The sequence below is a fragment of the Callithrix jacchus genome, chromosome 3 (assembly GCF_049354715.1).
Source record: "Callithrix jacchus isolate 240 chromosome 3, calJac240_pri, whole genome shotgun sequence".
NCBI lineage: Eukaryota > Metazoa > Chordata > Mammalia > Primates > Cebidae > Callithrix > Callithrix jacchus.
In genome coordinates, this window is record NC_133504.1 from 45616944 (window position 1) to 45644745 (window position 27802).

General features: G+C 39.4%; 1 protein-coding gene across 32 annotated transcripts in view; it reads left to right on the forward strand.

Annotated features, from left to right (window-relative positions):
* The window catches only part of SH3D19 (SH3 domain containing 19), a 206407-nt gene extending 182995 nt beyond the window's left edge, over window positions 1-23412 (forward strand). For all 32 annotated transcript variants that reach the window (XM_078366404.1, XM_078366429.1, XM_078366417.1 and 29 more), the window contains 8 exons: window positions 4412-4484; window positions 6180-6310; window positions 9091-9149; window positions 10986-11188; window positions 11841-11893; window positions 16392-16578; window positions 17373-17470; window positions 21498-23412. In XM_078366404.1, the coding sequence (XP_078222530.1) occupies window positions 4412-4484; window positions 6180-6310; window positions 9091-9149; window positions 10986-11188; window positions 11841-11893; window positions 16392-16578; window positions 17373-17470; window positions 21498-21614 (921 nt within the window). In that variant the 3' untranslated portion in view covers window positions 21615-23412. The remainder of the gene's footprint in view (window positions 1-4411; window positions 4485-6179; window positions 6311-9090; window positions 9150-10985; window positions 11189-11840; window positions 11894-16391; window positions 16579-17372; window positions 17471-21497) is intronic.
* Window positions 23413-27802: the final 4390 nt, after the last annotated feature.

Genomic DNA, 27802 nt, shown 5'->3' on the forward strand with positions numbered 1-27802 from the left:
TATCTGTTAATGTAGTAAATATGAAAAATAGGCTGGGCACAGTGGTTTGTTTATGCCTGTAATCCCACCACTCTGGGAGGCCAATGCAGGCAGATCACTTGAGCCCAGGAGTTTGACCAGCCTGGGCAACATGGCAAAACTGTCTCCACTAAAAGTACAGAAATTAGCCGGGCATGATGGTGCGTGCCTACAGTCTCAGCTACTCAGGAGGCTGAGGTGGGAGGAGTGCTTGACTCCAAGTGATGAAGGCTGTAAGTGAGCCATGATTGAGCCACTGCACTCCAGCCTGGGCCATAGAACGAGACTCTGTCTTGAAAAAAAATACAAATAAAAAAATAAAGTAAATATGAAAAATAATACTGATCAACCAAGTAAAGTATTTGGTTTGCTGTTTAGTCTAGTTTTCATAGTCTTTTCCAATTTTTTCTTCTTAGAAAGCAGTTTATCTTTTAAAGTTTGCTAAGCAACTAAAAAATTGTGTTTTGGAGAGCAGAGTAGATATGTGTTAAGCTAGCTGCAGCTGGCATATCAAAATCCTTACTTTAGTTCCCATGGGGCAAGTTCTTCTCGGACTCATTTTCTCTGTTTTGGTACAGCATTATCCATCTGTCACAGCTGTCCTTCCTCTTTCAGAACACACTCAGGCAACAGTGAGAGCTATACTGCCAAAAAGCTTTTCTTTATGAAAAGTAGAAGCTTAACAAAAATAGAATTTTTTTTTGAGTCAAGGTCTCACTCTGTTGGCCAGGCTGAAGTGCAGTAGTATGATCACTGCAGCCTTGACCTTCCTAGCTCAACCAGTCCTCCCAACTCAGCCTCCTGAGTAAGTGGGACTACAGGCATGCACCACCATGCCTGGCTAAGTTTTAAATTTTTTTGTAGAGGCAGGGTCTTGCTATGTTGCCAGGACTGGTCTGAAACTCCTGGGATCAAGCCATCTGCCTTCATGGGGCTCCCAAAGTGTTTGGATTACAGGTATGGGCCTCCATGCCCAGCCAAAAGTTATTCTTTTATATCAGTGTAAAGTTCTTTCCACTTTAAACACCACCTTCTCATCTTTTACTATAGACTTGCAGAGAGTTGACCTCCAATGGCCAGCTATTGGTGATAATAAAATGAATCCTCTTTTATGCTTCTGAATTCATGGCTATTACTATATTTTTTAAAAAGCAAAATTTACCTATTTGAAAGCCTAGTTTTAAGATAAATGTCTCTACAAATGTGTTGTACTTTCCTCTAACTTGGCAAACAGAAAATATTGCATGAATGTGACCAGTTGTGGTTGAATCAGACGGATCATGGGAAAGTGGAAGGTTGTTGCCTGGTACCTGGTTGACACCCCAGACCTGGGTTTAGGGAAGTTAGATTCAGTTCCCCTTCCACCTTCTTTGGTGGTTATTTAACTTCTCTCAACTTTACTTTTTAATGTGTGAGATAACTGCCCACACAGTTGTCTTCAGAGTTGACAGATTATATGATTTTATTTGTGTAAAGGTCCAGAATAGAAATCCATAGAGACAGAAAGTAGACTACCAGTTGCCTAGGGCTGAGGGGAGGGTAATGGGTAGTGACACCTAATTAGTAGGAGGTTTCTTTGGGGAGTGATAAAAATGTTCTGAACTTGGGTTATGGTAATGGTTGGATAATTCGATGAATATACTAAAGCCATGTTCACTTTCAGTGGGCGAATTTCATTGTATATGGATTATATCTCATAGATGGTTGACAAATGAACTAACGCACATAAGGTATTTAACACAGTGAGTAGCACATAGTGAATTAACAGTAAATATTAGCTATTCTTAATATTACAAAACCATTTGTATTAGCAGTTGCAGTCATATTAGAAAGACCTTTGCATTATATTATATTTACCTGCCAGATACCCACTCCAGTTGTATGGTCTGTATGGACTCCTTGTTGGTATCCCTGTCTAGCCTGTTCCTCTTGCCCTCCACCTGCTGGACCGGGTTGATGAGCAGCATTGCCCGTGATATTTATACATTGAAGGCAGAGAAGGGAAAGTGTGTGGTCAGTAGCCACAAATTATCCCCTCCCTCCCTGGCTTGGTTTATGTTTAGGTCTCTGATCCATTTGGAGATTCATGTTTGTGTTTGGTGTGTGGAAGGTCTTTGACATCATTTTTTCCAAATGGATAGCCATCTAGCCTGATACCATTTATTGAATAGTCATTTCTTTTTCTCCATAGATGTAAATCAGAAAAAAAACAAAAATCATGCATGCACATGTATAATACAACATGTAAATAATCATTCATTTTTTTAAGTTTTTTTTTAAAGAGAGTCTCACTCGGTCATCCAAATCAGAGTGTAGTGGCAAAGTCATAGCTCACTGCAGCATTGAGTTCCTGGGCTCAAGAGATCCTCACACCTCTGCATCCCTAATAACTGAGGCCATGGGGTATATCACCATGCCCCAGTAATTTTTTATTTTTGTAGATACGGCATCTCACTATGTTACCCATGCTGAATGATTATTAAAAGCCTCTCCAGGTCAGGCACAGTGGCTCAAGCCTATAATCACAGCACTTTGGAAGGCCAAGACGGGTGGATCACTTGAGCCCAGGAGTTTGAGACCAGTCTGGGCAACACAGGGAGACCCCTTCTCTACAAAAATACAAAAATTAGCCAGGTATGGTAGTGCACATCTGTAGTGCCAGCTACTTGGGGACTGAAGTGGGAGGATAACTTTAAGCCCTGGAGGTCAAGGCTGCAGTGAGCCGTGATTGTGCCACTACACTACAGCCTAGGCAACTGAGCAAGACCCTGTGTCAAAAAAAAAAGCCACATCAGACCTAAAATATCTCAGAATTCATGAAGTTTCCATGTTGCTCATTTATTTAGAGAAAAGCATTAAGCAGTACGTGAGAAAAATGTTAGGGTTATCTTGGTAAGCTAATATAGTAAGCAATTATTAGCCATTAGTGTCTTAATTTATATTTCAGTTTAGCTAACTTGAGAGAATTAAAGTTTTGTTTCTGCAGGGGCATTTTGGTTGAAAGAACAGGTGACATTTAGAAAAAGACCTCAGCAAAGGTGCTTCAGGGTTGAAATGGAGAAAGTGGACCATCGTTCAGAGTGTACTCTGATCAGGCTGGTGCACCATGGCCAGGGGAAGGGCAGAGGTATAGATGTTCCTAAGGGGACAAGAGTTAATAGAGGAGGTGAAGACACAAGAAAGGGCACAAAAATCTGCCTTTACTTATTTTACAAGTTTTGCCAGTATTGAAGAGGGTTAAGTTATAACTCCAAATAATATCCTTCAGTATGATTTGATGATGATGTGGATAAGCCTGTCTCTTCATATAAAGAAACTAAGAATAACAATCACTAGTCAATAAGAAGAGGTTACTTTTTGGCTTTGCCTTCTCTCCTCTGGCCAATCTAGGCAATTGGCTAGATGGATAGAGAATGTTAGATTCTTTTTGCTAATTTATTTAGAACTACTGTTGAATAAACCATTCAGATTAAATACAAAATGCAGACCAGGTTTGGGAGGTGGCATTGCTTTCAAATTAGAAAAAGCACTTAGTTAAGAAGTAATAAATGAAATGGATTTTACTTTTATGAATTATACTTTTGTGTAAAGTCATTAGCTCCTTTCATTACAAAAGGCAAGAACATAAATCATAGAACTTTCTTTTTTTCCCATCCTAATAAAGACACAGCTTTTAGGACTCTGTTCTTAAGGTTTAGTCTTAATCACAGTTTTAAGAAAAAAGCTATCCTTGAAAGGGAAAGAGGTCAAAAACCACTACTTTGGGGTAGAATAGGTACTGTTTAAAAATAAACAGTTCTCTTTTGTTGTACTCTCTCAGTTTAAAAAAGCAAAAACAGGCCGGGCGCGGTGGCTCACACCTGTAATCCCAGCACTTTGGGAGGCCGAGGCAGGTGGATCATGAGGTCAAGAGATCGAGACCATACTGGTCAGCATGGTGAAACCCCGTCTCTACTAAAAATACAAAAAATTAGCTGGGCACTGTGGTGCGTACCTGTAATTCCAGCTACTCAGGAGGCTGAGGCAGGAGAATTGCCTGAACCCAGGAGGCAGAGGTTGCGGTGAGCCGAGATCGCGCCATTGCACTCCAGCCTGGGTAACAAGAGCGAAACTCCATCTCAAAAAAAAAAAAAAAAAAAAAAAAGCAAAAACAAAACATACTGGGGGATATTTTAATTGAGAATTATTTTCATCCTCCCTTGGCAAGGACACATTCTTCTTCAACTTGATAATGATTCCCTTGTTTGGCTCAACTGTGTGATTTGCATCTTGTACTCATAATGTAATTGTGTCAAGAGGACTCTAATGAGAAAAAAAAATTGGTTTCAGAGTGAATAATAAATCCACCATCTATCCTGCACACTTCATTCACAGCCCTGTTTTCCCCCCTAAGGATCCAAGCCATGCTCAGAAGCCTGTTGACAGTGGTGCTCCTCATGCTGTCGTTCTTCATGATTTCCCAGCAGGTAAGGACATAGATAATACAGTGGGAGAATCATAGAATCCAGGAGTAAGGCTTCCTCCCTGCCCTGGAGTTGCCTCTCAAGGATATCCTTCTTCATTTTCTGTGCCTGTAGAGTCCTAGACTGGAGAGGTCATCTTATCTAGGACTCCACTTCAAGAAAAGTTGATTGCACCCAACCATTCCAGAAAGCTTAGTTGTATATGTATACCCTTGCCTTTGAAGCTCCCTGAGAAAGAGAAAGAGAGAGAGAGACTTTCCCTTACGAATGAACATTGCAAATTGCCTACCAGTCTCAAACTTTAACTCTTTCAAAATAGTGGGTACTAATTAACAATTGTAATACAGATGGGCATGGTGGCTTACACCCATAATTCCACCCCTTTGGGAAGCCAAGGCGGGTAGATCACCTGAGGTCAGGCATCCAGACCATTCTGACCAACATGGTGAAACCCCATCTCTACTAAATACAAAAAATTAGCCGGAAGTGGTGACACATGCCTGTAATCCCAGCTACTTGGGAGGCTGAGTCAGGAGAACCTGGGAGGGTTTCAGTGAGCTGAGATTATACCATTGCAGTCTGGGCAACAAGAGCAAAACCATCTCTCAAAAAAATAAAAACAACTGTAATAAAGTTAATTCTAACTTAATAATTGAAGTTCTTTTGTCCTTAGAGTTATTTCAGCTGCTACTTACCTATGAGATCAAAATAATATTTTTTTTTTTTTTGAGACAAGGTCTTGCTCTGTTGCCCAGGCTGGTCTTGAACTCCTGGTCTCAAGTGATCCTCCCACCTTAGCTTCTCAAAGTGCTGAGATGACAGGCATGAGCCACCCATGCTCAGCTAAAATATAAATACTTTTATTTTATTTTTTTGAGACGGAGTTTCGCTCTTGTTACCCAGGCTGGAGTGCAATGGCGCGATCTCGGCTCACCGCAACCTCCGCCTCCTAGGTTCAGGCAATTCTCCTGCCTCAGCCTCCCAAGTAGCTGGGACTACAGGTGTGTGCCACCATGCCCAGCTAATTTTTTGTATTTTTAGTAGAGATGGGGTTTCACCATGTTGACCAGGATGGTCTCGATCTCTTGACCTCATGATCCACCCGCCTCGGCCTCCCAAAGTGCTGGGATTACAGGCATGAGCCACCGCACCTGGCCATAAATACTTTTACAATAATTTTAAAATACCCTTCATATCCAATGCTACAAATAAACTCCTGATTTACTTACAATCTCTTATCCACTTGATAGACTGATTTTTATTTTAGCATAGGTAAACATTCACTAAAGAGTTATAGTACTCCCTTAGTTAATATTTGAAATTAAAATGATTTTTAAGCATGATTGAGAATAATAAAATTATACCATGTCTATAAACTTGTTTCATTGTTCAGTGTATATTCAGCAAGGGTTTATATTGGCACAGTAGGAAACATTTGTTAACACAATAGTGTTTTTTCCAGTCGTTTCCCATCAATCAAAGCATGGTAACTATATCTAATTTGGTCTTCAAAAAGGGAGCTCATAACAATATCCAAAATAAGAAGAGCAGTTTTTAGTCAATTTGATTAGTATGATCTGTTCTCAGAATCAGTGGAACATTACTGCCTCAGTGGACACAACTAAATGCTACTTTGTGCTTTAATCAAATCTGCAACCAGGATAATTCATCAAACATAACTATAATTTTATATTACAGAGGAAGTTGATGATTTGAACCTCACTTCTGGAGAAATTGTTTATCTTCTGGAGAAGATAGATACAGACTGGTACAGAGGGAACTGCAGAAACCAGACTGGCATATTTCCTGCCAACTATGTCAAAGTCATTGTAAGTGGGTCGTGCTTGTTTTAATTTAGTCATATACTCAGTCATATAAGTCTGTGTGACTTACAGGTTGGAAAAAATAATTAGAAACCCAGATTTGAGTTATCCTGCTTTCATGGATTCATTTGGCATTTGGAAAATTCAGAAATAAAGATTTGATCAAGTAGGTGATGGTTAATTATTCCCTTATGGAGTGTTAGAACTTAATGCCTAAATGCTGTCTGAAATATTAAAGTGAAAGACCACCACAAGTCAGCTGGTGAATCAGCTGTTCTTGGAGGATTGTTAAGCACTTAAGGATATATAGTAATTCTTTGAGACATTTAGTAAAACATGAATTGAATGATGCTAGATTACCCTGTAGAGATGTTCTCTGAGGTTATGGTACCACTGCTTTTCTTTGGAGTACATTTTGGTTTGGGTTTCTTTCTTCTTTTCCATTCCTATCTGTCTCCATCTTTTAAAAAAATCAATTTGGGAATGCAGAAGTATTTGTATTGGAGATAGTGGTTCATTATGGTTGTATCCACAAAATAATTTCTAATCTGATTAGAAAAATTATATCAAAGCTCTAGAATTTTATATGCCCTCACAGCCTAACTTGTGAAAACATTTCTGTGTGAGGGAGCTGTATGTAAGCCCAGATGGCTGTGAAACATGGGAATAAAATCAGACTGCCCTCACATATTTGTATCAATTGGAAGAGAATGAGTCAGTCCCTCATATAACTTATTGATACTGTGAAATAGCAATAAACCTAGCTTAACAGCTTATTTGGAAGGAAAAAAGTAAAAAAAAAAATCTATTACCTTAGAAAGCAAGACTAACAGGAAATCCGTATTTTTCAAATAGAAAGGAGTTTGAGTCTCTTGGATTATGAAGGGTAGGTCTTAAAAATTGTCCAGTATATCTATGCCCTAATTCTTTGGAGAAATTCAACCACATTCTCTAAATTAATATTAAGAATAATGTTTGTTTTAGCACTCTTCCTCATTTTTCTTCTGCCCAATGTAGCAGTACTTTAAAAAGCACAGTTACCACACTGAAATCAGTCACACAGAATCTGCCACATTATTGATATAAGTGTTATTTCTAAGCCCACAAGTTTAAAAAATTATTTTAGAACTTCAAACCCTTAGAATTCATCAAGAAGAGCACTGATTTATTTAATGTAAACTTCAACGCTTTAAGTCGTTTTAGATTGCATGCATTATGGCCAAATATTTTATTGCAACCCAGCCTTCCTCTACTGAGCCTTGTAAATGAAATATTATATTAAATGCTTGGCTGGGCACAGTGACTCATGTCTGTAATCCCAACACTTTAGGAGGCTGAGGCAGTAGGATTACTTGAGCTCAGGAATGCAAGACCAGCCTGGACAGCATTTTGAGACCCTGTCCCCACAAAAAATTGAAAAATGATCTGGGCATGGGGTCACCAGTCTATAGTCCCAGCCACCTTGGGAGGCTGAAGTGGGAGGATGGCGTGAGTAAGGGAGGGCGAGTCTGCAGTAAGCCATGATCGTGCCACTGCACTCTAGTCTGGGCAACAGAGTAAGACCCTGACTCAAAAAATAAATAAATAAAATAAAATAAAGTGCTTGCCACTTAGTAGATGGTTGCTAAATACGTATTCCTTTCTTCCTTCCCTATTTATTGCGGAAGGGGAAAAACGTTCCAATTATAAATGTGAAGGAGAATCCACAGGGTTTTTTTGTTTTGTTTTTTTGAGATGGAGTCTCACTGTTGTTGCCCTGGCTGGAGTGCAATGACACAATCTTGACTCACTGCAACCTCCACCCCACAGGTTCCAGCAGTTCTGCCTCAGCCTCCCAAGTAACTGAGATTACAGGTGCCAGCCACCATGCCCAGCTAATTTTTCTACTTTTAGTAGAGACAGGGTTTCACCATGTTGTCCAGGCTGATCTCAAACTCCTGACCTCAGGTGATCTACCCGCCTTGGCCTCCCAAAGTGCCAGGATTACAGGCATGAGCCACCATACCTGGCCCAAGAATCCACAAGTTTTATTGAAATGTTTTATCTTGGGGTCAGAGAAGTATTTCAGGATTCTGCCAACCCTTGGAGTAGGTGTGGTAGAGCTAATGTGTGGCACTGTGAATGCCTGATGCCTGATTTCTATCTTAAGTCCTTCTCAGCTCCAGTTTTCAACCTGGAGAATATGGGATAGAGCTGGCTGGGCATGGCAGTTCACATCTATAATCCCAGCACTTTGGGAGGCCAAGACAGGCAGATTGTTTGAGTCCAAGAGTTCAAAACTAGCCTGGGCAACATGGTGAAATCCTGTCTCTACTAAAAATACAAAAATTAGCTGGTTGTGGTGGTATACACCTGTACTCCCAGCTACTTGGGGAGCTAAAGCAGGAGGATCACTTGAGCCTGGGAGATCAAGGCTACAGTGAGTTCCAATTGTGCCACTGCACTCCAGCCTTGGTGACAGAGTAAGACCCTGTCTCAAAAAAAAAAAATGGGAGAGAGAAAATTCAGTCAGAATTAGAGTGATACTAATGTGCTTATTTCAGCAAATAAGATAATTGATTGGGTACTCAAGGAAGGCTACTTCGCAAGTTATCCTTTTTTTTTTTTTTTTTTTTTTTTGTCCAAATTCAGGATTTTTTACCATTTAGCACCTATGGTTCCTCTTAATTAGATTAACACCTAGCTAAACTAATTGATTTCAGTCATTTACTTTCTAATTACTTACATTAAATTTATCTTATGAAAATCTGAAGAAACATAATTGTTGGCTTGATTTTCTTTACTAGATTGATATTCCAGAAGGAGGAAATGGAAAAAGAGAACTTGTTTCATCTCATTGTGTTAAGTAAGTTATATTTATGTTCTTTTGCACAAAATACAAAGGAGATAACCATCTATATCTTGAAGAATTATCAAGCTTAAAACACTCCAAGGCCGGGCGTGGTGGCTCACACCTGTATCCCAATACCTTGGGAGGCTGAGATGGGAGGATTGCTTGAGGCCAGGAGTTCAAGACTAGCCACATAGCGAGAACCTGTCTCTATTATTTATTTATTTATTATTTAAAAAGAAAATACTTCACATAGGTGATTATTCAGATTCTCAGTGTCTTTTTAATTACAAAGAAAACTTGTTTAAAAGGTGACAATGGGTTAAAATTCCGATGAAAATGCATTATGAACATGTTGATAGAAGCTTACCTAAGCAACTCTCCACATCAGTGCAGGACATGGAGAAAGCAGCAAAGCAGTCTATGCCAATGCTTCCTGCAGCCTAGCCTTAGGCTGAGCAGAGAGTTTCATCATTTACTGCATTTTATTTTGGCCTTCTGGTGTTTATCTACCAAGTTTTTAGAAGGTTCAAGTAATTTTGTTATGGGAAATAATTAAATCCTATAGGAATATGAATCTGACAAAAACTGCTAGACATTTTGTATTTTTTTTGTTTTTAAGAGGAACTAGAAAAAAGTGAAGGAAGAGTTAAGTTGAAGGGGTTTTCCTTTATCTCTGAGGACTTTCCCTGAATTTATATACCCTTTTAAACATCATTGTAACTCCTTTGTGATTTAAAACACTGCCACAATGCAACTTTATATTCTAGTTAATGAGCAAATTAATAGAACTCATTACCTGCTGAAGACTGTAAACCTGTCTATGAATAGGTCAGACATAAGGAGATGCTCCCAGAGGACTTTAGAAAACAAATGCAAAGGTTATCACAAATAAGAAAACTTGTGATCCACAGTAGTTGAATTCTATTTCAGGTTCAGTTTTTCTCTATTTTTAAGCAGCATATACTGTGTCTCAGCAGGTTGAATTTGAGTGGGCTTTTACAGTCATTGACCCATTGATCTGACTTAAATCAGAATTCTGTTGGAGCTAGAATCAACCTTTTCTCTTTAGGTAGTGCTTCTCCTTAGCCTGTTGCTATTGAAACTTTCTTTCTAAACCCTCAAATCTAGGGTTTAATATTAAAGCATACCTTCTAGAGACACAATTTTATCTCTACTTTTATCTTATTTTCAGTCAAAATTTCAGATCATGTAAGGATTGTTCCAAGAGTCAGAAATGAAGCCCTTTTAAAGGACATATAAAAATCATTTTTAAAGGAAACAGAGTTGGGTCCAAGACTGTGTGTTATGATATGCCAAGTTTCTGCGTTTTTTTTTTTTTTTTTACCTTCTCCTAGTATTTAAGGCCAACTCACTAATTGATACAGCATCTATTGAGCATCTACTCTGCCCAGCTGATGCCCATTGCATCTGCCCTGATTCATAGTCAGGAAATTTGATGAATTGCCCTGAGATTCTCAGGGTTAGCAGTCCTTGACTCACTGCATTCATGATTGAAAGGGTTCAGACTGGACCATAGATTGCTATGGCCCAAGATACAAAGATAGGGAGACTGGGGAGTAAGATGATCAAAAGACATAGTAGGGTAAACCAACCACCCAGCTGTGTGCACTCTGAGACCTTGAGCTTTAAGCCTTTCTGAGTGAATAGGTTCATATCTGTTATTTGAAAGTTTAACTTACTCTTTTTCATGGAATATTTTCAAATTAGCCTAGTATACCTTATTCCATAGTAAACACAGAATAAATATTTATTGAAAGACTGGAGGAAGGTTTTTAAGCATTTAAAAGCACTGTCTAGTCTAACCCACAAAATGTGTTCTTTGTTCAGAGGCTTAAGATGTGTTGCTCGGTTTGAATATATTGGAGAGCAGAAGGATGAGTTGAGTTTCTCAGAGGGAGAAATTATTATTCTTAAAGAGTATGTGAATGAGGAATGGGCGAGAGGAGAAGTTCAAGGCAGAACTGGGATTTTCCCCCTGAACTTTGTGGAGCCTGTTGAGGATTATCTCACCTCTGGTGCAAATGTTTTAAGTGAGTATAGAGAATTTTTTTTATTATGTCGTGTCCTAATTCAAATAAACCAAATAATAGCATTATATTTAAGCTGTGTAATAATCCATATTGCCATATTGTTAACATAGAAGGAAAACTGATTTAAAATGGAAATTTGTGTGGGATAGACATTATTTGTAGTCATCTCTCAAAGAGCTGGTTTTAGTATTTTAGCTAACTGGCAATAGCTTCATAAAAGAAATGGCAAAAGGGCTGGGTGCAGTGGCTCAGACCTATAATCCCAGCACTTTGAGAGGCCAGGGTGGGCAGATTGCCTGAGACCAGGAGTTCGAGGCTACAGTGAGCTATGATTGTACCACTACATTCCAGCCTAGGCAACAAACCAGACTCTGTTTCTAATAAATAAATGAATGAATAGCAAAGAGTTTTAAACAGAAATGAACTATAGATTATTACTAATGTATAAAGACAGTAATTGTGTTTACAATTAACTAAACAAGCTCAGTGAGGGTAGTACAGGTTGAGGCAACATAGGCAATCTATGAAGAGACTGGTGTGGAATCCCAGACTCTTCACTCCCACCACCCACCCCAACCATTTATTTCTAATACTATATGGGCTTCACATCTGATGTTCTGACTTCTTGTGTGTATGTGTTTTTTTAATGTAGGCACAAAGGTACCACCAAAAACCAAAAAAGAAGATGCTGGCTCAAACTCTCAGGTAGGCTGTTTCAACAGATCACTATAGTGACAGCCAGGTCCAAACTCTAGGAGGAATACTAAAATAATAATTATCAAGAGAATATAGTATGAATTAATTTTTCAATTCATATAACTAATATTTGTAATAAATAGATGGTTAACATTTTATATAGAGAGCTCATTCAAAGACATGCGAACCCTGATAGAAAATGAAAATAGAAGCTGGGTGCAGTGGTTCATGCCTGTAATCCCCACACTTTGAGAGACGAAGGCAGCTGGATCACCTGAGGTCGGGGGTTCAAGGCCAGCCTGGCCAACTTGGTAAAACCCCATCTCTAATAAAGATACAAAAATTAGCCAGGCATGTTGGCACACACTTGTAGTTCCAGCTACTTGGGAGGCTGAGGCAGGAGAACAGCTTGAACCCAGGTGGTGGAGGTTGCAGTGAGCTAAGATCTAACCACCACATTCTAGCCTGGGTGACAGAACAAGACTCCATCTCAAAAAACAAAAAAAAATGAAATGAAAAAAGAGACATGATTGGAGAATTCATTAAAGAGATACAATAAGTGGCTAATATTGAAAAAATATTTAACCTTTCTAGTAATCAAGAAAATATATAATAAAGCAGCAATAAAATACCATTTAACCTATTCAGTTAAAGATTCAGTGCAGCTCAACACTAAACAAGCAATTGTAAGCATGTGAATGTTAAAAAGAGAGAGAGAAAGTACACATTATTATTTATTACCCTAAGAAAAGGACAAAAAATGAGATAGGGTTTGAGTCACAAAGATGGGCATAGCGCTAGTATCCAAGGAAAAAATTGGAAACAACCTAAATATGACCATTACTGGGAGAATGTTCTGAAGCTATGAAATTAGATTTATAAAATAAAATAGTTTTTTTTTTGAGACAGAGTCTCACTCTGTCACCCAGGCTGGAGTGCAGTGGTGTGATCTTGGCTCACTGCGATTCTCCTGCCTCAGCCTCCCGAGTAGCTACAGGCATGTGCCACCATGCCCGGCTAATTTTTTTTTTTGTAATAGAGACGGGGTTTCACCATGTTAGCCAGGATGGTCTCAAACTCCTGACCTTGTGATCTGCCTGCCTCGGCCTCCCAAAGTGCTGGGATTACAGGCATGAGCCACCATGCCCAGCCTAAATAAAATAATAATTTAAAATATCATAAGAGGAAACACGTTACAGGGAAAGGGGATATAAAATCAAATATATAGCATAAAAAGACTGGAAGAAAATTATTCAAGTTATTAGTATTAAATTGCATGTAAGTAGTAAGATTACATACATGGGTAGGTTTTTTTCCCTCTACTTTTTTTTTTTTTTTTTTTTGAGTCTCACTCTGTTGCCAGGCTAGAGTGAAATGGTGTGATCTCTGCTCACTGCAACCTCTGCCTCCTGGATACAAGTGATTCTCCTGCCTCAGCCTCCTGAGTAGCTGGGACTATGCCCAGTAGTGCCACCATGCCCAGCTAATTTTTTTATTTTTGGTAGAGATGGGGTTTCACCATGTTGGTCAGGATGATCTCGATCTCTTGACATCGTAATCTACCTGCCTCAGCCTCCCAAGGTGCTGGGATTACAGGCGTGAGCCACTGAGCCCAGCCACCCCCACTTCTTTATACATCTCTCAACTTTCCAGATATTTAGGAACATTTATTTCATTTGTATATGAGAAAGAGAAAAACAGTGGGTTAAAATTTTTACACTGTATAACATGACTCCAGAAGTGCTTAAAGGTACTAGGGGGCTGGGTGCGGTGGCTCACGCCTGTAATCCCAGCACTTTGGGAGGCCGAGGCAGGTGGGTCACGAGGTTAAGAGATCGAGACCATCCTAGTCAACATGTGAAACCCCGTGTCTACTAAAAATACAAAAAATTAGCTGGGCACGGTGGCACATGCCTGCAATCCCAGCAACTCAGGAGGCTGAGGCAGGAGAATTGCCTGAACCCAGGAGATGGAGGTTGTGGTGAGCCAAGATCGCGCCATTGCACTCCAGCCTGGGTAACCAGAGCGAAACTCCGTCTCAAAAAAAAAAAAAAAGGGGGGGGTACTAGGAATGTGGTGCCTTCTGTTGTTTTTTAGGTTTTTGTTCTTTGCTTTTTTTTGAGACTGATGCCCAGACTGAGTGCAGTGGCCAAGGTCCCAGCTCACTGTAACCTCTGCTTCCCAGGCTCAAGCAATCCACCTTATCATCCCATGTAGCTGGCATGACAGGCACACACCACCACTCCTAGCTAATTTTTATATTTTTTGTAGATAGGATCTCACTTGCCCAGGCTGGTCTCAAACTCCTGGGCTCAAGCAATCCACCTGTCTCAGCCTCCCAAGGTGCTAGGATTACGGGGATGATCTATGACATCCGGCCTTCTATTGCTTTTTGTGACAAATTTGAAAGATTTAAGCCTGATGGGATCATTGTGTTTGTGAAAATATCACTTGTAATTGGCCTGTGTGTCTCTTAATTCTTTTGTTCCTACCTACTGATAAAGTGAAACAGGAAAGAAACTGACTATCGTTCTCCAAAAGGAAATGTTCACATGGTTGTTGCCTGCATTTTGGGGGAATAAGTTCCATCCTTTAGGGATAGTTACTCAAGTACAGGAGCAAGAAGGCAAAGTTAGTGCTGTTTGCTTGCTTTTTGTTTTTTGTTCTGTAAGCCCTCAGTTACTGAGAACTTAAGATATACCAGGCACTGGGCTAAATGTTACACATGCATTGTCTCATTTAATCCTCTTAGTAACCCTAAGATAAAGCTGAGTCTCAGAGAAGACAAGGGTCTTGCCCAGTGTCACATAACTAAGGAGTGGCAGAACTGGGTCTGGAACCCTTACCTGTCTAGCTCCAAAGCCTTTGTCCTGCCCAGGCACAGTGGCTCACGCCTATAATCCCAGTAGCTTGGGAGGCTGAGGCAGGTGGATGGCTTCAGGCCAGAAGTTCAAGACCAGCCTGGCCTACATGGTGAAAGCCCATCTCTACTAAAAATACAAATATTATCTGGGAGTGGTGGTGCACACCTGTAGTCCCAGCTAATCAGGAGGCTGAGGCAGGAGAATCACTCGAACCTGGGAGGTAGAGGTTGCATTGAGCCAAAATTGCACCATTGCCCTTAAGCCTGGGCGACAGAGCGAGACTCCATCTCAGGGAAAAAAAAAAAATGAAAAACGTCTTTGTCCTTTTCATTATTCTCTACTGCCTGCTTGAGCCTCTTGAACATAGGGTTCCAATCCCAACTTGGCAGAGCTGCCTCTTTACAGATCAAAATCTTCCTCTAATGTGCCTGGGATAAAAGTGTTCTTACACTAGCCCACCATGTCTGGGTATTATCCTGCCAATCTCAGAATTAACTACACCTCATAAAATTTACAGTGTGAGGCTGGGCATCGTGGCTTATGACTCTAATCCCAGCACTTTGGGAGGCTGAGGTGAGCGGATCACCTTAGGTCAGGAATTTGAGACCAGCCTGGCCAGTATGGTGAAAACCCATATCTACTAAAAATACAAAAATTAGCCAGGTGTGTTGGCCCATGCCTGTAGTCCTAGCTACTGTGGAGGCTGAGACAAGAGAATCGCTTGAACCTGGGAGGTGGAGGTTGCAGTGAACCAAGATCGTGCCAGTGCACTCCAGTATGGCAACAGAGCGAGACTCTGTCTCAAAAAAAAAAAAAAGTGTGAATTACTGAAGTCCTATGCTATGAAATCTAATAGTCTATGAATCAAGTAGAGACCTGGAAATTAATAGACTACCCATTCTGATCCTTCCTGATTTAAATAAAGAAGAACTTCCGTGAAAATTAGATATTTTGTCAGAATTTTTTCATAGTGTTAAATACTATGCATAAATATTTTATGCTTTTACCTAACTATTTAATGTAACTAATATAATAGGTCATATTAAGAAAAACTTTTTTTGGCTGGATGAGGTGGATCCTGCCTATAATCCCAGCACTTTGGGAGGATGGGATGATTGCTTGAGCCCAAGAGGTCGAGACCAGCCTGGGCAACATAGTAAGACCTCATCTCTGCAAAAATTAAATTAAATTAAATAGCCAGGTGTGGTGGCTCACCTGTAGTCCCAGCCACTCAGGAGGTTGAGGAGAGAGGATTACCTGAACCCAGAAAGTCAAGGCTGCAGTGAGCTCTGATTCTGCCACTGTACTCCAGCCTGGGTGACTAAATAAGAACTTGTCTCAAAAAAAGAAAAGGAAAGGAAAACAGTGTTTGCTTAAGCAATGTACATCTCTTAAAAGCAGAAAAGCCACAAATTCCATCATGCTTGTCATTTAGAATTAGAATTTAAGAAAAATTATTGGAAACTTTTCTTTCTGAAACTTGATAGCAACATAAAGTATTAGAAAATTTAAAGAAGCCTTCAGGCTGTGAAATCTTAGGACCCCTTAGTTTTTTGGTTTTTTTCCCACTTCTTTTTAAGCTTTGTAGAACTCAATTTTAAATAAAATCTTGCATTTCTGACCACACATCTAATTGATAACAGGTTAGCAGTCTTTCTGCAGAATGGTGTGAAGCTCTTCACAGTTTTACAGCAGAGACCAGTGATGACTTATCCTTCAAGAGGGGAGACCGGATCCAGATTCTGGAACGTGTGGATTCTGACTGGTGCAGGGGCAGACTGCAAGACAGGGAGGGGATCTTCCCAACAGTGTTTGTGAGGCCCTGCCCAGGTATGACAACTGCAAGACATGATTGCTACTTCTCACGGGGAGCCCGAGACCCTCAAAACTATATACATTCCTTTCCCCTCTGGCCATACTCAGTTTGTCTGTCTATATTTGAAAGGGTTGATTTATGAAGTTACACAGTTATATTACAAAAAGTATATAACAAAGTTATATACTTTGTTAGAGTTATAGAAAAAAAGATATAAATGTCTTCACTAAATAATGGCTAATTCCATCTAATAAATAGAGTTTATGTAATTTTTCACTGATGAGAGAACATTGTTCATCTTTTTGAAAGTTACATAAGTTCAAAATTAAGTGAAAATATTCTGCTTTTTAAAAAGCTTTTCTTGGTCAGGCACGGTGGCTCATGCCTGTAATCCCAGCACTTTGGGAGGCCGAGGTGGGTAGATCATGAGGTCAGGAGTTCAAGACCACCTGGCAACATGGTGAAACCCTATCTCTACTAAAAATACAAAAATTAGCTGGACGTGGTGGTGCATGCCTGTAATCCCAGCTACTCAGGAGGCTGAGGCAGGAGAATTGCTTGAACTGGGATCTGGGAGGCAGAGATTGCAGTGAGTCGAGATCATGCCACTGTACTCCATCCTGAGCTCCAGAGTCAGACTCCATCTCAAAATAAAATAAAAAATAAAAAGTTTTTCTTTGCCTAATATCGCTAGCTCTGAAGAGAAAATATTCTCTTTTTAGAGTGACAAGGGTTTTTTTTTTAAATGTTAGATTTGTGTTATAGTCCACTGTGTTTCTGTGTATTTGAATTTTTGATGTTTTCACAGCTGAGGCAAAAAGTACATCGGCCATCATACTGAAGGGAAGGAAGGCCAAAGCCTTATATGATTTCCGAGGAGAAAATGAAGATGAGCTTTCCTTCAAGGTCAGAATGTGTATCTCTTCATAACTGCATTAAGCACTGTAATTTTTGAAATGTCTTCCATTGAAGGATGGAACATTTGAGTGGAATATTGATCATTACTCAAGAATGAAGAGATCTCAGACCCTAATTCAAAGTGAAGAGATTATAGAAAGTGAATAGTACAAATAGGCCTGTTAATTTACGTTATCAACCAGGCATTACGGTACTTAGAGAAAACCTTGGCTTAACAACCCCATACATCCCCAAAGTAATCCCTTGTTCCTTGGTCTTACATCATCAGATCTCAGTAATACTGGGATTTTTATTAGTAGCCTGTTAACAAATGTCCATCTACGTGGCCCTCCCAGCCTGCCACTGACATGTCCTTGAAATTGATGGAGAATCAGATAGCACCTGCTACAATTTGCACTAGTAGCATAGTAGCCTTATAAGACACTGAATTCTTGTCCACAAAGGCACTGACCAGAGCTTTGGGGAAATAGTCCCAAAAGGTTGAGCTACTTTGCAAATTTTTTTTCACCGAAGAAATGCCTAATTTTTTCTTAAAGTAAAAGAAAATTTTCATGATTCTCTTTCCCTAATCTACAACTGGACGATAGTCAGAGGAAAGCACTTTGGGAACGGTGATAGAAGAAGGTGGGTGGTTTTAGTAGTCACTGCTGTCAAAATAGTCTCTGTCAGACAGTGGTAAATTCTCTACCATTGAAACGATTCAGTCTGAGGCAAGGATGCTATGGAGAGAATTAACATATCAAGGAATGATTGGACAAGATGTGGTTTAAAACAGTGGACAACCAAACAGAGTTTTCACTTGCCTACAACAAGATAAGAAAAAGGCCGAGCACAGTGGCTCACCCCTCTAATTCCAACACTTTTGGGAAGCCAAGGCGGGAGGATCACTTGAGGCCAGGAGTTTAAGACTAGCCTGGTCAACATAGCAAGACCCTATCTCAACAATAACAAAAAATGAAAACAAGGCAATACATGAATCAGGTATGTGCAGCCTTTGTGGGAGTAAAGGGGGATAATGTAATTAAAATTTTCAGTCATATTTCACTCCTGTAGTCCCAGGACTTTGGGAGGCTGAGGCAGGTGGATCACCTGAGGCTGGGAGTTCGAGACCAGCCTGATCAACATGGAGAAACCCTGTCTCCTAAAAATACAAAAAATTAGCTGGTCGTGGTGGTGCATGCCTATACTCCCAGCTACTCGGGAGGCTGAGGCAGGAGAATTACTTGAGTCCGGGAGGCGGAGGTTGTGGTGAGCCAAGATCAGCCATTGCACTCCAGGCTGGGCAACAAAAGTGAAACTCTGTCTCAAATAATAATAATAATAAATTATTAGCAAATACTAGATATTTATTTTATTTGTTTACTTTTGTTGTTGTTGTTGTTTTTGAGACAGGGTCTCACTCTGTTGCCCAGGCTTTAGTGCAGTGGTGCGATCTTGACTCACTGTGCAGCCTCTGTTTCACAGGCTTACACAGTTCTCCAGCCTCAGCCTCCTGAGTATCTGGGACTACAGGTTCGAGCCACCAATGCATGGCTAATTTTTTGTAGTTTTTGTAGAGACTGGGTCTCACCCAGGCTGATCTCAGACTCCTGAGCTCAAAGCAATCCGCCTGACTCAGCCTCCCAAAGAGCTGGGATTACAGGCATGAGCCACCGCACCCAGCCATAAAAGATAGATACGTCTTATGCCCTAGCTGTGCAAAATTAAAAATTCATAACCTTCTATCAGTTTCTTTTTTTTTCTTTTCACATCTTGGTCTTTAAAATAAAATTAAAAAAAATAAAATAAAACTGTTGCCTTAGTCCTTGAGAGTCAGTGGCTCAAAATTTATTCCTTTTATCTTTACATAAACTTACTGCCAGTGAAGAAACTGAATTCAAACTTCTTAGATGTTATTTTGGTCTTCATTTAAACTATGTCAATATAAATAACAGAATTCACAGTATCCTCCAGAAAACAGGTTATCTTCATTTAATTCTACAAATGGTTGACCATAAGATAGTTCTAGAATTTTTGTTGTTGTTGCTGTTAAGAAATTTTGCACTGCTTTCAGTGTTTTTGGTCATTAATGTTTTCTTAAATATCCACAGAATGTTAAAAGATAAAATTAATTTTTAAAAATAGTCCTAGCCCTCAGGAAACTGACATGGGATGTAGATTTGCACCATACCTAAAAAAATAGCTTCAGTTAACTATTATTATAATTTAGGAACCAAAAGTAACTTATTTATAACAAAAACTTTGAATTTCCAGAATTTTTACAGATTTTAGCAGAGCAGAGTAAATTAACAACATCTGATAGCATGTTTTCTTTCCATTTTCCATAAATGAAAGCCTTAAATCAAGCCTTTTTTTTCCAGAGGGTAATGTACCAGGGCTACAAATAAATACATTTAGACTGATAAAGATATTCTTAACAGTAGCCAGAGTCATCTTGGACCATTGTAGCATCTTAAACACAGATTCTAAGAGATGTTTAGAAACCATAAAGAACAAAATAGTTATGTCTTCATCTGTTGAAGGAATTCTAATTTGCACATGAATAAGACACACAGCCCCTTTGACTAACCTGATGAAGATAAATCAGTGTCCTGAGTCAAGGTGAAGTTAAGATGGGAAAAATGCAAATTTGATATTGGGGCCATGGCAGGAGAATCATTTGAACCGGGGAGGTGGAGGTTGCAGTGAGCCAAGATTGTGCCACTGCACTCCAGCCTGGGCAACAGAGCAAGACTCCGTCTCAAAAAAAAAAAGATACTGGGGTCATGGGAGGAATGTGATAAACCGTATGGTAGAGGGGAAATGCCATTATGTGCAAGAATAGATGTAGAATGTGAAATTGCTCTGGGTGATGATAAAAGGCAATTATAGTAAAAGCCTTTCTAAGTAAAAAGGTCCATTGTAAAACGTGGCGGCCACATAGTCTAATTGTTAGGAATACAAGCTCTGGAATCACACTAGATTTGAATCCTGGTTCTACCACTAACTAGACGTGTCGCAAGTTATATAATCTATCTGAGTTTTGGCTTCTTTTCCACTAAAATAAGGAAATCTATAAAAATATATCTCGACCAAGGTGGTTGGATCACGAGGTCAGGAGTTCGAGCCCAGCCTGGCCAACATGGTGAAACCTCACCTCTACTAAAAATACAAAAAATAGCTGGGCATGGTGGCAGGCACCTGTAATCCCAGCTATTCAGGAGGCTGAGGCAGGAGAATAATTTGAACCCAGACGGCAGAGGTTGCAGTGAGCCGAGATCATAGTATTGTACTCCAACCTGGGCCATAGGGCAAGACTCTGTCTCAAAAAAAAAAAAAAAATACATATATATTTTTTATTTATATGTTTATATATTTTTATATATGTGTATATGTGTGTATATATATATATATAAAATGAGGATGTTAATATAGTGCTCATTTCTAGGACTGTGGTATTGTGTACCTCAGTTAGTTCCTGTGAAGTACACAGAATAAGACAAGTCATGCAGAAAACACATGACTCACTCAACTCCAAGTCTTTGCCTAAATGACACCTTCTGTGAGGCCCTCCCTGATGGCCCTAATGAGTTGGCAATCCCATGCTTTCTGTCCTCTTCTGCCAGCTTATTTGCTTTCCCATTGTAGAAAGGGGGAAATATTAATTGTGCCCCAGAACAGTGTCTGACACTTAATGGGTACTCAATAAATAATTGTGTGTGTGTGTTAACTAGTATTATTTTTTTAAGAGGGATTTTAGATTAGGAGTGGTGATTTGAGAGGCACAAAATATAAGCAGGAAAATCAAAGTGCAGCAAGGCTGGCAATGGCAAAGGAATGAGATTTAAGGAATAGAGGCCTACAAGCAAGTAGCATCATTAGGTATAGATCATCTTTGTCATTTAATCCTCTCAGCAATCAAGATAAATGAGTTATATAAAGAAAAGATTATTCATGCTGCCCTAGGTAGACCACTATTTTCCATGCTTATACTCAACAGAAACCAGTAATTATTCTAATTCCTTTTGTCTTACAGGCTGGAGATATAATAACAGAGCTGGAATCTGTAGATGATGACTGGATGAGTGGAGAACTAATGGGAAAATCTGGAATATTTCCCAAAAATTACGTACAGTTTCTACAAGTTAGCTAGAGGAGAAGCTTGATTGTGTTCCTTGGCACAAGAACTCACTTGAAGTATCACCTTGACTATCAGATATGTTTTTGCACTATTTTTTAACTGAAAAAGAAATAGCTAAGCTGTACTTAGTACACTAGAATTTTCTGAAAGCAGAAAACTTCTAGATTTTGTAGTTAGTTTTCATTACAGTGAAACATGCACATAGAAACCCATGAGCTAGGATTCTACCGAGGAAAACATCTAGCGGGATTAGCAAGGCAAAGGGAAAGCTTCTGGTGGCATGGCAGCATGGGGAGGCTCACACGCAGAAATTGCACGTGGACATCCATTTTATTCAGCACAAGTGAATTAACCATGCTTCTTCATTTTTTTTACTTTAGTTTAAAAAGAGGACATTTGATATTCTACATGCTGTAACAGTACATGATTAGTAATCTAAATTTCATTTTTGATATTTGAATTAATTCTTACGGCTTGAGCATATCAGCCTTATTACCAGAGCAAACCTTTTTTTCAGGCAGGATAGTTTACTGACTAATTGGAGCATTTGTAAGCACATTGCAAAATCAACTGGTGCCCACCAAACAATTCTTATGTTACCAAGTGATCCCATTTGTCCAAGAATTTGAAGGGGGTCGAAATTGGATGTATCTTACTTAGTCTAAAGAATCACAACCACCCCTGAAATGCCTTGCTAATACAACTAATCCTTCCATATACGTGCTATACTTATTTCTTTCCTCAGTGTATACTTTATGTTAACAAGGTTATTACAAAGCACGTTTTCTGAAACTGCAATCATTCCTTTGACAATTACTGGATCCAAAGGAAAATTCATTTTCTTTGCATTATTCCAGTAATACATAAAAACTGTGTCTTGTTATCATAGTACATTCTGAATCACATATAAAATCTTAGAATACAGAACAACTGTTCAGATGGAAAGTAGTGCCAAACCTCCACAGCTCATTTCTTTGTAATATAATCAGAATGAAAAATAATTTAAGAGGACAGAAGACTGGTACTTTTTTTGTTTTATTTTTTCCCTAGCTCATCCCTGCACAATTATTAGAGTAAATGAAAAACCACTTTCCTGCTTTCCATTCTTATAAATTCTAAGCTTAAGATAAAAAAGTGGCTCTTTACATTACTGAATCAATTACAGTTTGGCTAGAGCCAAATAGGTTGAAGACAATCTTCCAAACAGATCAGTGGAATGGAATTTCATTGGAAATGTAAAACACTTTCCCAACAATGTTCATGACTTTCTTCTATTTTTGAGAAGAGTTTCATATGCTGGACCACATTTTAGCTTTTATTGCGTTTTTTCCCATTGTCCAAAAAGTTAGGCAACCAATGGCTACACTTTTACACGAATACCACCTGCAAGTTGGAGTTATGCAAGGAAGGTAATATTTAGTTTGTCTTTGACTAAAGTTCTCTCCCCATTCTATGGTTACATATTATTTTGGACTATGGAGACTTACAACATGTTTTGATAAAGAAGAGAGTATAAAGAAAATTCTTGTCAAATTTCACTCAAAAGTAATTTCATGAGAAGTCAGTGATTTAAAGCATTATCCAAATTCTTATTTGAAGCAAACTGTACAATAGCAGGAAGGGTATGGAATGGGACATGAGGTATATATCTTTGCCTTTGTAACTTTAACATCTTATATTGAAGATTTTGAAAGCCTATCTTTATTAGAGGAAAATCTCCATCTTTAATTTTGGCCTTCTGTCATCAGATGATAAGTGCAATAGTTTTAAATCTACTTGACACTATAATAAACTGAACTGAACTTTCAAAGTCCCTTTCTCAGATTAGACTGGGTTTTTTGAGAATGGAGGTGGTATCTTTTCTTTTCTTTTCTTTTCTTTTTGAGATAGGATTTAATTCCCTTTGACCAGGCTGGAGTGCAGTGCAATCTTGGTTGGCTTACTGCCACAACCTCTACCTCCTGGACTCAAGTGATTCTCCTGCCACAGCCTCCCAAGTAGCTATGGCCACAGCCACACACTGCCACACTCAGCTAATTTTTGTATATATATTTTTCTTTCAGGGTTTTACCATATTGTCCAGGCTGGTCTCAATCTCCTAGGCTCAAGCAATCTGCCTGCCTTGGCCTCCAAAATGCTGGGATTACTGCATCTGGCCTGTGATATCTTATTTATCTTTGTTATCTCTAGTCCTTTGCACCATTCAGGCTGAATAAAGTTGGTTGGTGGGTTGGGTTAGTTGGTTGGTTGGCCAGAGTCAGTGAGTGGGTGGTTGGGTGGGTGGATGGATAGATGGATAATAGATGGGTGGAGGATGGATGGATGACTTTCACATATAGCAATACCATCTTGGATTCACTCAGTATCTTTCCTCTTTAATTTTTTTTTTTCTTTTTTTTGAGATGAAGTCTCACTCTTGTCCCCAAGGCTGGAATGCAATGGTGCGATCTCGGCTCACTGCAACCTCTGCCTCCCAGGTTCAAGCAATTATCCTGCATCAGCCTCTGAGTAGCTGGGATTACAGGCTCCTGCCAGCAAGCCCAGCTAATTTTTGCATTTTTAGTAGAGACAGGGTTTCACCATGTTGGCCAGATTGGTCTTGAACTCCTGACCTTGTTCCTGGTCTTGATCCACCTGCCTTGGCCTCCCAAAGTGCTGGGATTACAGATGTGAGCCACCATGCCCTGCCTTCTCTTTAATTTTCGACCTAAATATATACTGAAACAAAATTCACAGTTTTATGTTATTTCAATCTTAAGTTATATTTCATGCTTACCATTTATTACCCACTCAACTGACAGGAAGCAAGAAGGTAACATATGGACTTTAATAGTTACTTTCTTATTCTGTATATTGATTGAATTGAAGGCAAGACTGACAATGTTTAAGGAGAAACATACTTTTTATATTCGGTGAATTTTATGGGAGAGAAAGAGGAATGCATTCTGTTTCCTTTCAGGAATTTTAGGTTAAAATTTGATCTTGTTCATCTAAGCCTCCTCAAACTAGAATCTCTTAATCCTTTGGTAAGTTAAACATAGAGAGAAGCCTTTCCTAGAAAGCAGACTCGAGTGAAAAAATAAACTAGAGAAGCCATTTAATATATTATTACTATCCTTTGAACACTAAAAGACAGCATTTTTCTTTAAAAGATGCCGTTGCTTACATGGCTGGAAGGGTAATGGAATATATCTATCATTGTTCTCATAGAAATCACAGGTCTTGAGTATAGTCTATAATATTCAGAATGAAAGTGTGTTTATCAGAATTTATTATTAGAACTGGCATTTGAAAAAAAAAATCATTTTTCTCTAGGGTTGTAAATCAGTACTCCTAACAATCATTGCTTAGTTTTTACTCAGTTTTTTAAGCTTACTCAAATATACCTAGAGAAACTAACAATGAATATATTGACTAATTATGAGGCAATATAGTCACTTTGGTGTAATCATTAATGGTTTTTTAAATTAATGTCAAATGCACATGAGCCATATGATTCAATGCCATTTTATGAATTCTTCACAGTGATTTTTTTTTTTTTTTTTTTAAGAAATAGGGTCTCACTTTGTTGACTAGTTTGGAGTGCAGTGGCATGATCTTGGCTCACTGCAGCCTTAGACTCCTGGGCTCAAGTGATCCTCCCACCTCAGCCTCCCAAGTAACTGGCACTACAGGCATGTGCCACCATATCTGGCTAATTTTTTATTATTTTATTTTATTTTTTGAGACGGTGTCTTACTCTGTTGCCCAGGCTAAAGTGCAGCGGTGCTAGCTGGGCTCACTATGACCTCTGCCTCCCAGGTTCAAGTGATTCTCCTGTCTTAGCTTCCTGAGTAGCTGGGATTACAGGCACGCACTACCGTGCCTGGCTGATTTTTTTGTATTTTTAGTAGAGACCAGGTTCACCATGTTAGCCAGACTGATCTCAAACTCTGGACTTCAAGTGATCCACCCGCCTTGGCCTCCCAGAGTGCTGAGATTACAGGCATGAGCCACTGCGTCTGGCATAATTTTTTGTTTTTTGTAAAGACAGAGTTTACCATGTTACCCAGTCTGGTGTTAAACTCCTGGGCTCAAGCAGTCTTCTCGCCTCGGCCTCTCAAAGTTCTGGGTTTGGAGGCATAAGCCACCTTGCCCATCCAGCAGTGAATTTTTTTCAGAACTAATGTGAAGTCATTTTCTAACCTCTGCCTTTTTACTTCACTGTAATTATAGAAGGAAAAAAATACAAAGCCTGATTCAGCACAACACCACCATCTAGGGGCCTCTCTCTTAATTGCAAGCTCATCCTGTTAACACCAGGGAAGAGAGACCTTGGAGATCAGAGCTCAGCTTGAAGAGGTTAAATGATTTGCCTAAGGTCATAGTTATTTGCAGAGCCTAAAGTAAAACCTATCTCTGCAGATTTCCAATCCAGTTCTTTTCCATTTATTATGGCAAAGTGATACATTTCTCTTTAGCAGTTAAACAAGAAGAATTTATATGTTTCATTGGCCTGTAACATTTGCAGCCTCTTGTACAATACTTAACGATTAGAAAGAATTACACAGAATGTATGAAAGCCTTGAAGTTTTATCCTTCAGGAAGAAAAATCCTGTCAGCTTTTCAGATTTATGTGGACAGTTTATATTGATGTTACCTAGAAACTGAAACATGAATGGATCCACTAATGGGGTTTCCTTTTTCTCTTTAATAGAGAATGTTCGAATACCTAGAACATCACATCTTGTACAGCTGTATCTTGTAGGGCTGTGCTCTTGGTAACAGTAGAGCAATCATAAATCTAAAGTTTCATTAAAATATAACACAAAACAGAGCAATGTCCTGGCCGCCATGAGGAAAGCCGCTGCCAAGAAAGACTGAGCCCCTGTCCCTGCCCTCTCCCTGAAATAAAGAACAGCTTGACCCCCTAAATATATATATATATATACACATATACATATAAAACACAAAACAGTGTTATTAGTATTTTGTAGTATAATAGATTAACTAAAGCACTGATAAGCTAACAGATTTATGTTTCAGAGACGGGACATTCTGATTTTTTTTTTTTTTTTTTTTTTTGAGACAGAGTTTTGCTGTCACCAGGCTGGAATGTAGTGGTGTGATCTCAGCTCACTGCAACCTCTGCCTCCTGGATTCAAGTGATTCTCCTGCCTCAGCCTCCCAAGTAGTTGGGACTACAGATGTGCACCACGACACATGGCTAATTTTTCTATTTTTAGTAGAGATAGGGTTTTGCCATGTTGGCCAGTGTGGTCTCGATCTCTTGACCTCGTAATCTGCCTGCCTCGGCCTCCCAAAGTACTGGGATTACAGGCATAAGCCACTGCTCCTGGCCCATGTTCTGATTTTTTTAAAGGAATTCTAATTATATGTATACCGTGTATTATTTATCTTCAAGTACCATAAATTAGGCAATAATTAAATGAAATATTTTTTTAGGAGAAGTAATGTTTTAAATTCATTATTCAGACATGAATATCACCTACTGGTTGTCTGCGTTTCACAGAAATTGACTGACAATACCAAATTATTGGCCTCTGGCCCAGCGCGATGACTCATGCCTGTACTCCCAGCACTTTGGGAGGCCAAGGCCAGTGGATCACCTGAGGTCAGGAATTCCAGACCAGCTTGGCCAACATGGTAAAACCCCATCTCTGCTAAAAATACAAAAATTAGCCGGGCTATGGTGGCACACTCCTGTAATCCTAGCTACTAGGGAGGCTGAGGTGGGAGAATTGCTGGAACCTTTGAGGCGGAGGCTGCAGCGAGCTGAGATCGCACCACTGCACTCCAGCCTAGGTAACAGAATGAGACCCTGTCTCAAAAGAAAAATACTTAAAAGGAACAGCTACATTTATTTCTCATCATGTAGAAGTACTTTATTGGATAGAGCCCTGACTCACAGACCACTGAGCCCACCACATTATCCTCTAGGCCCCCAAGGGGCCAGCAGCTGAAGAGCCTCAGCATTAGGCTGTCCCTCTAGTATGGACCAGAGATCACTCTATACTAAGGCAACAGTGGCATCTTGTTTCTAGACATGAAAATGTCGGAGCTATTAAGAGATGAACATATAGTGACAAAACAGTTTTCTGTTTCATCTGTATATGCAGAGCACTCTAGGGTCAGTGAATTTGGGATGCAAACAGAGGCCTGTATCTTTGCTGGTCAGAGAGACTTGATTGAGCTATGAG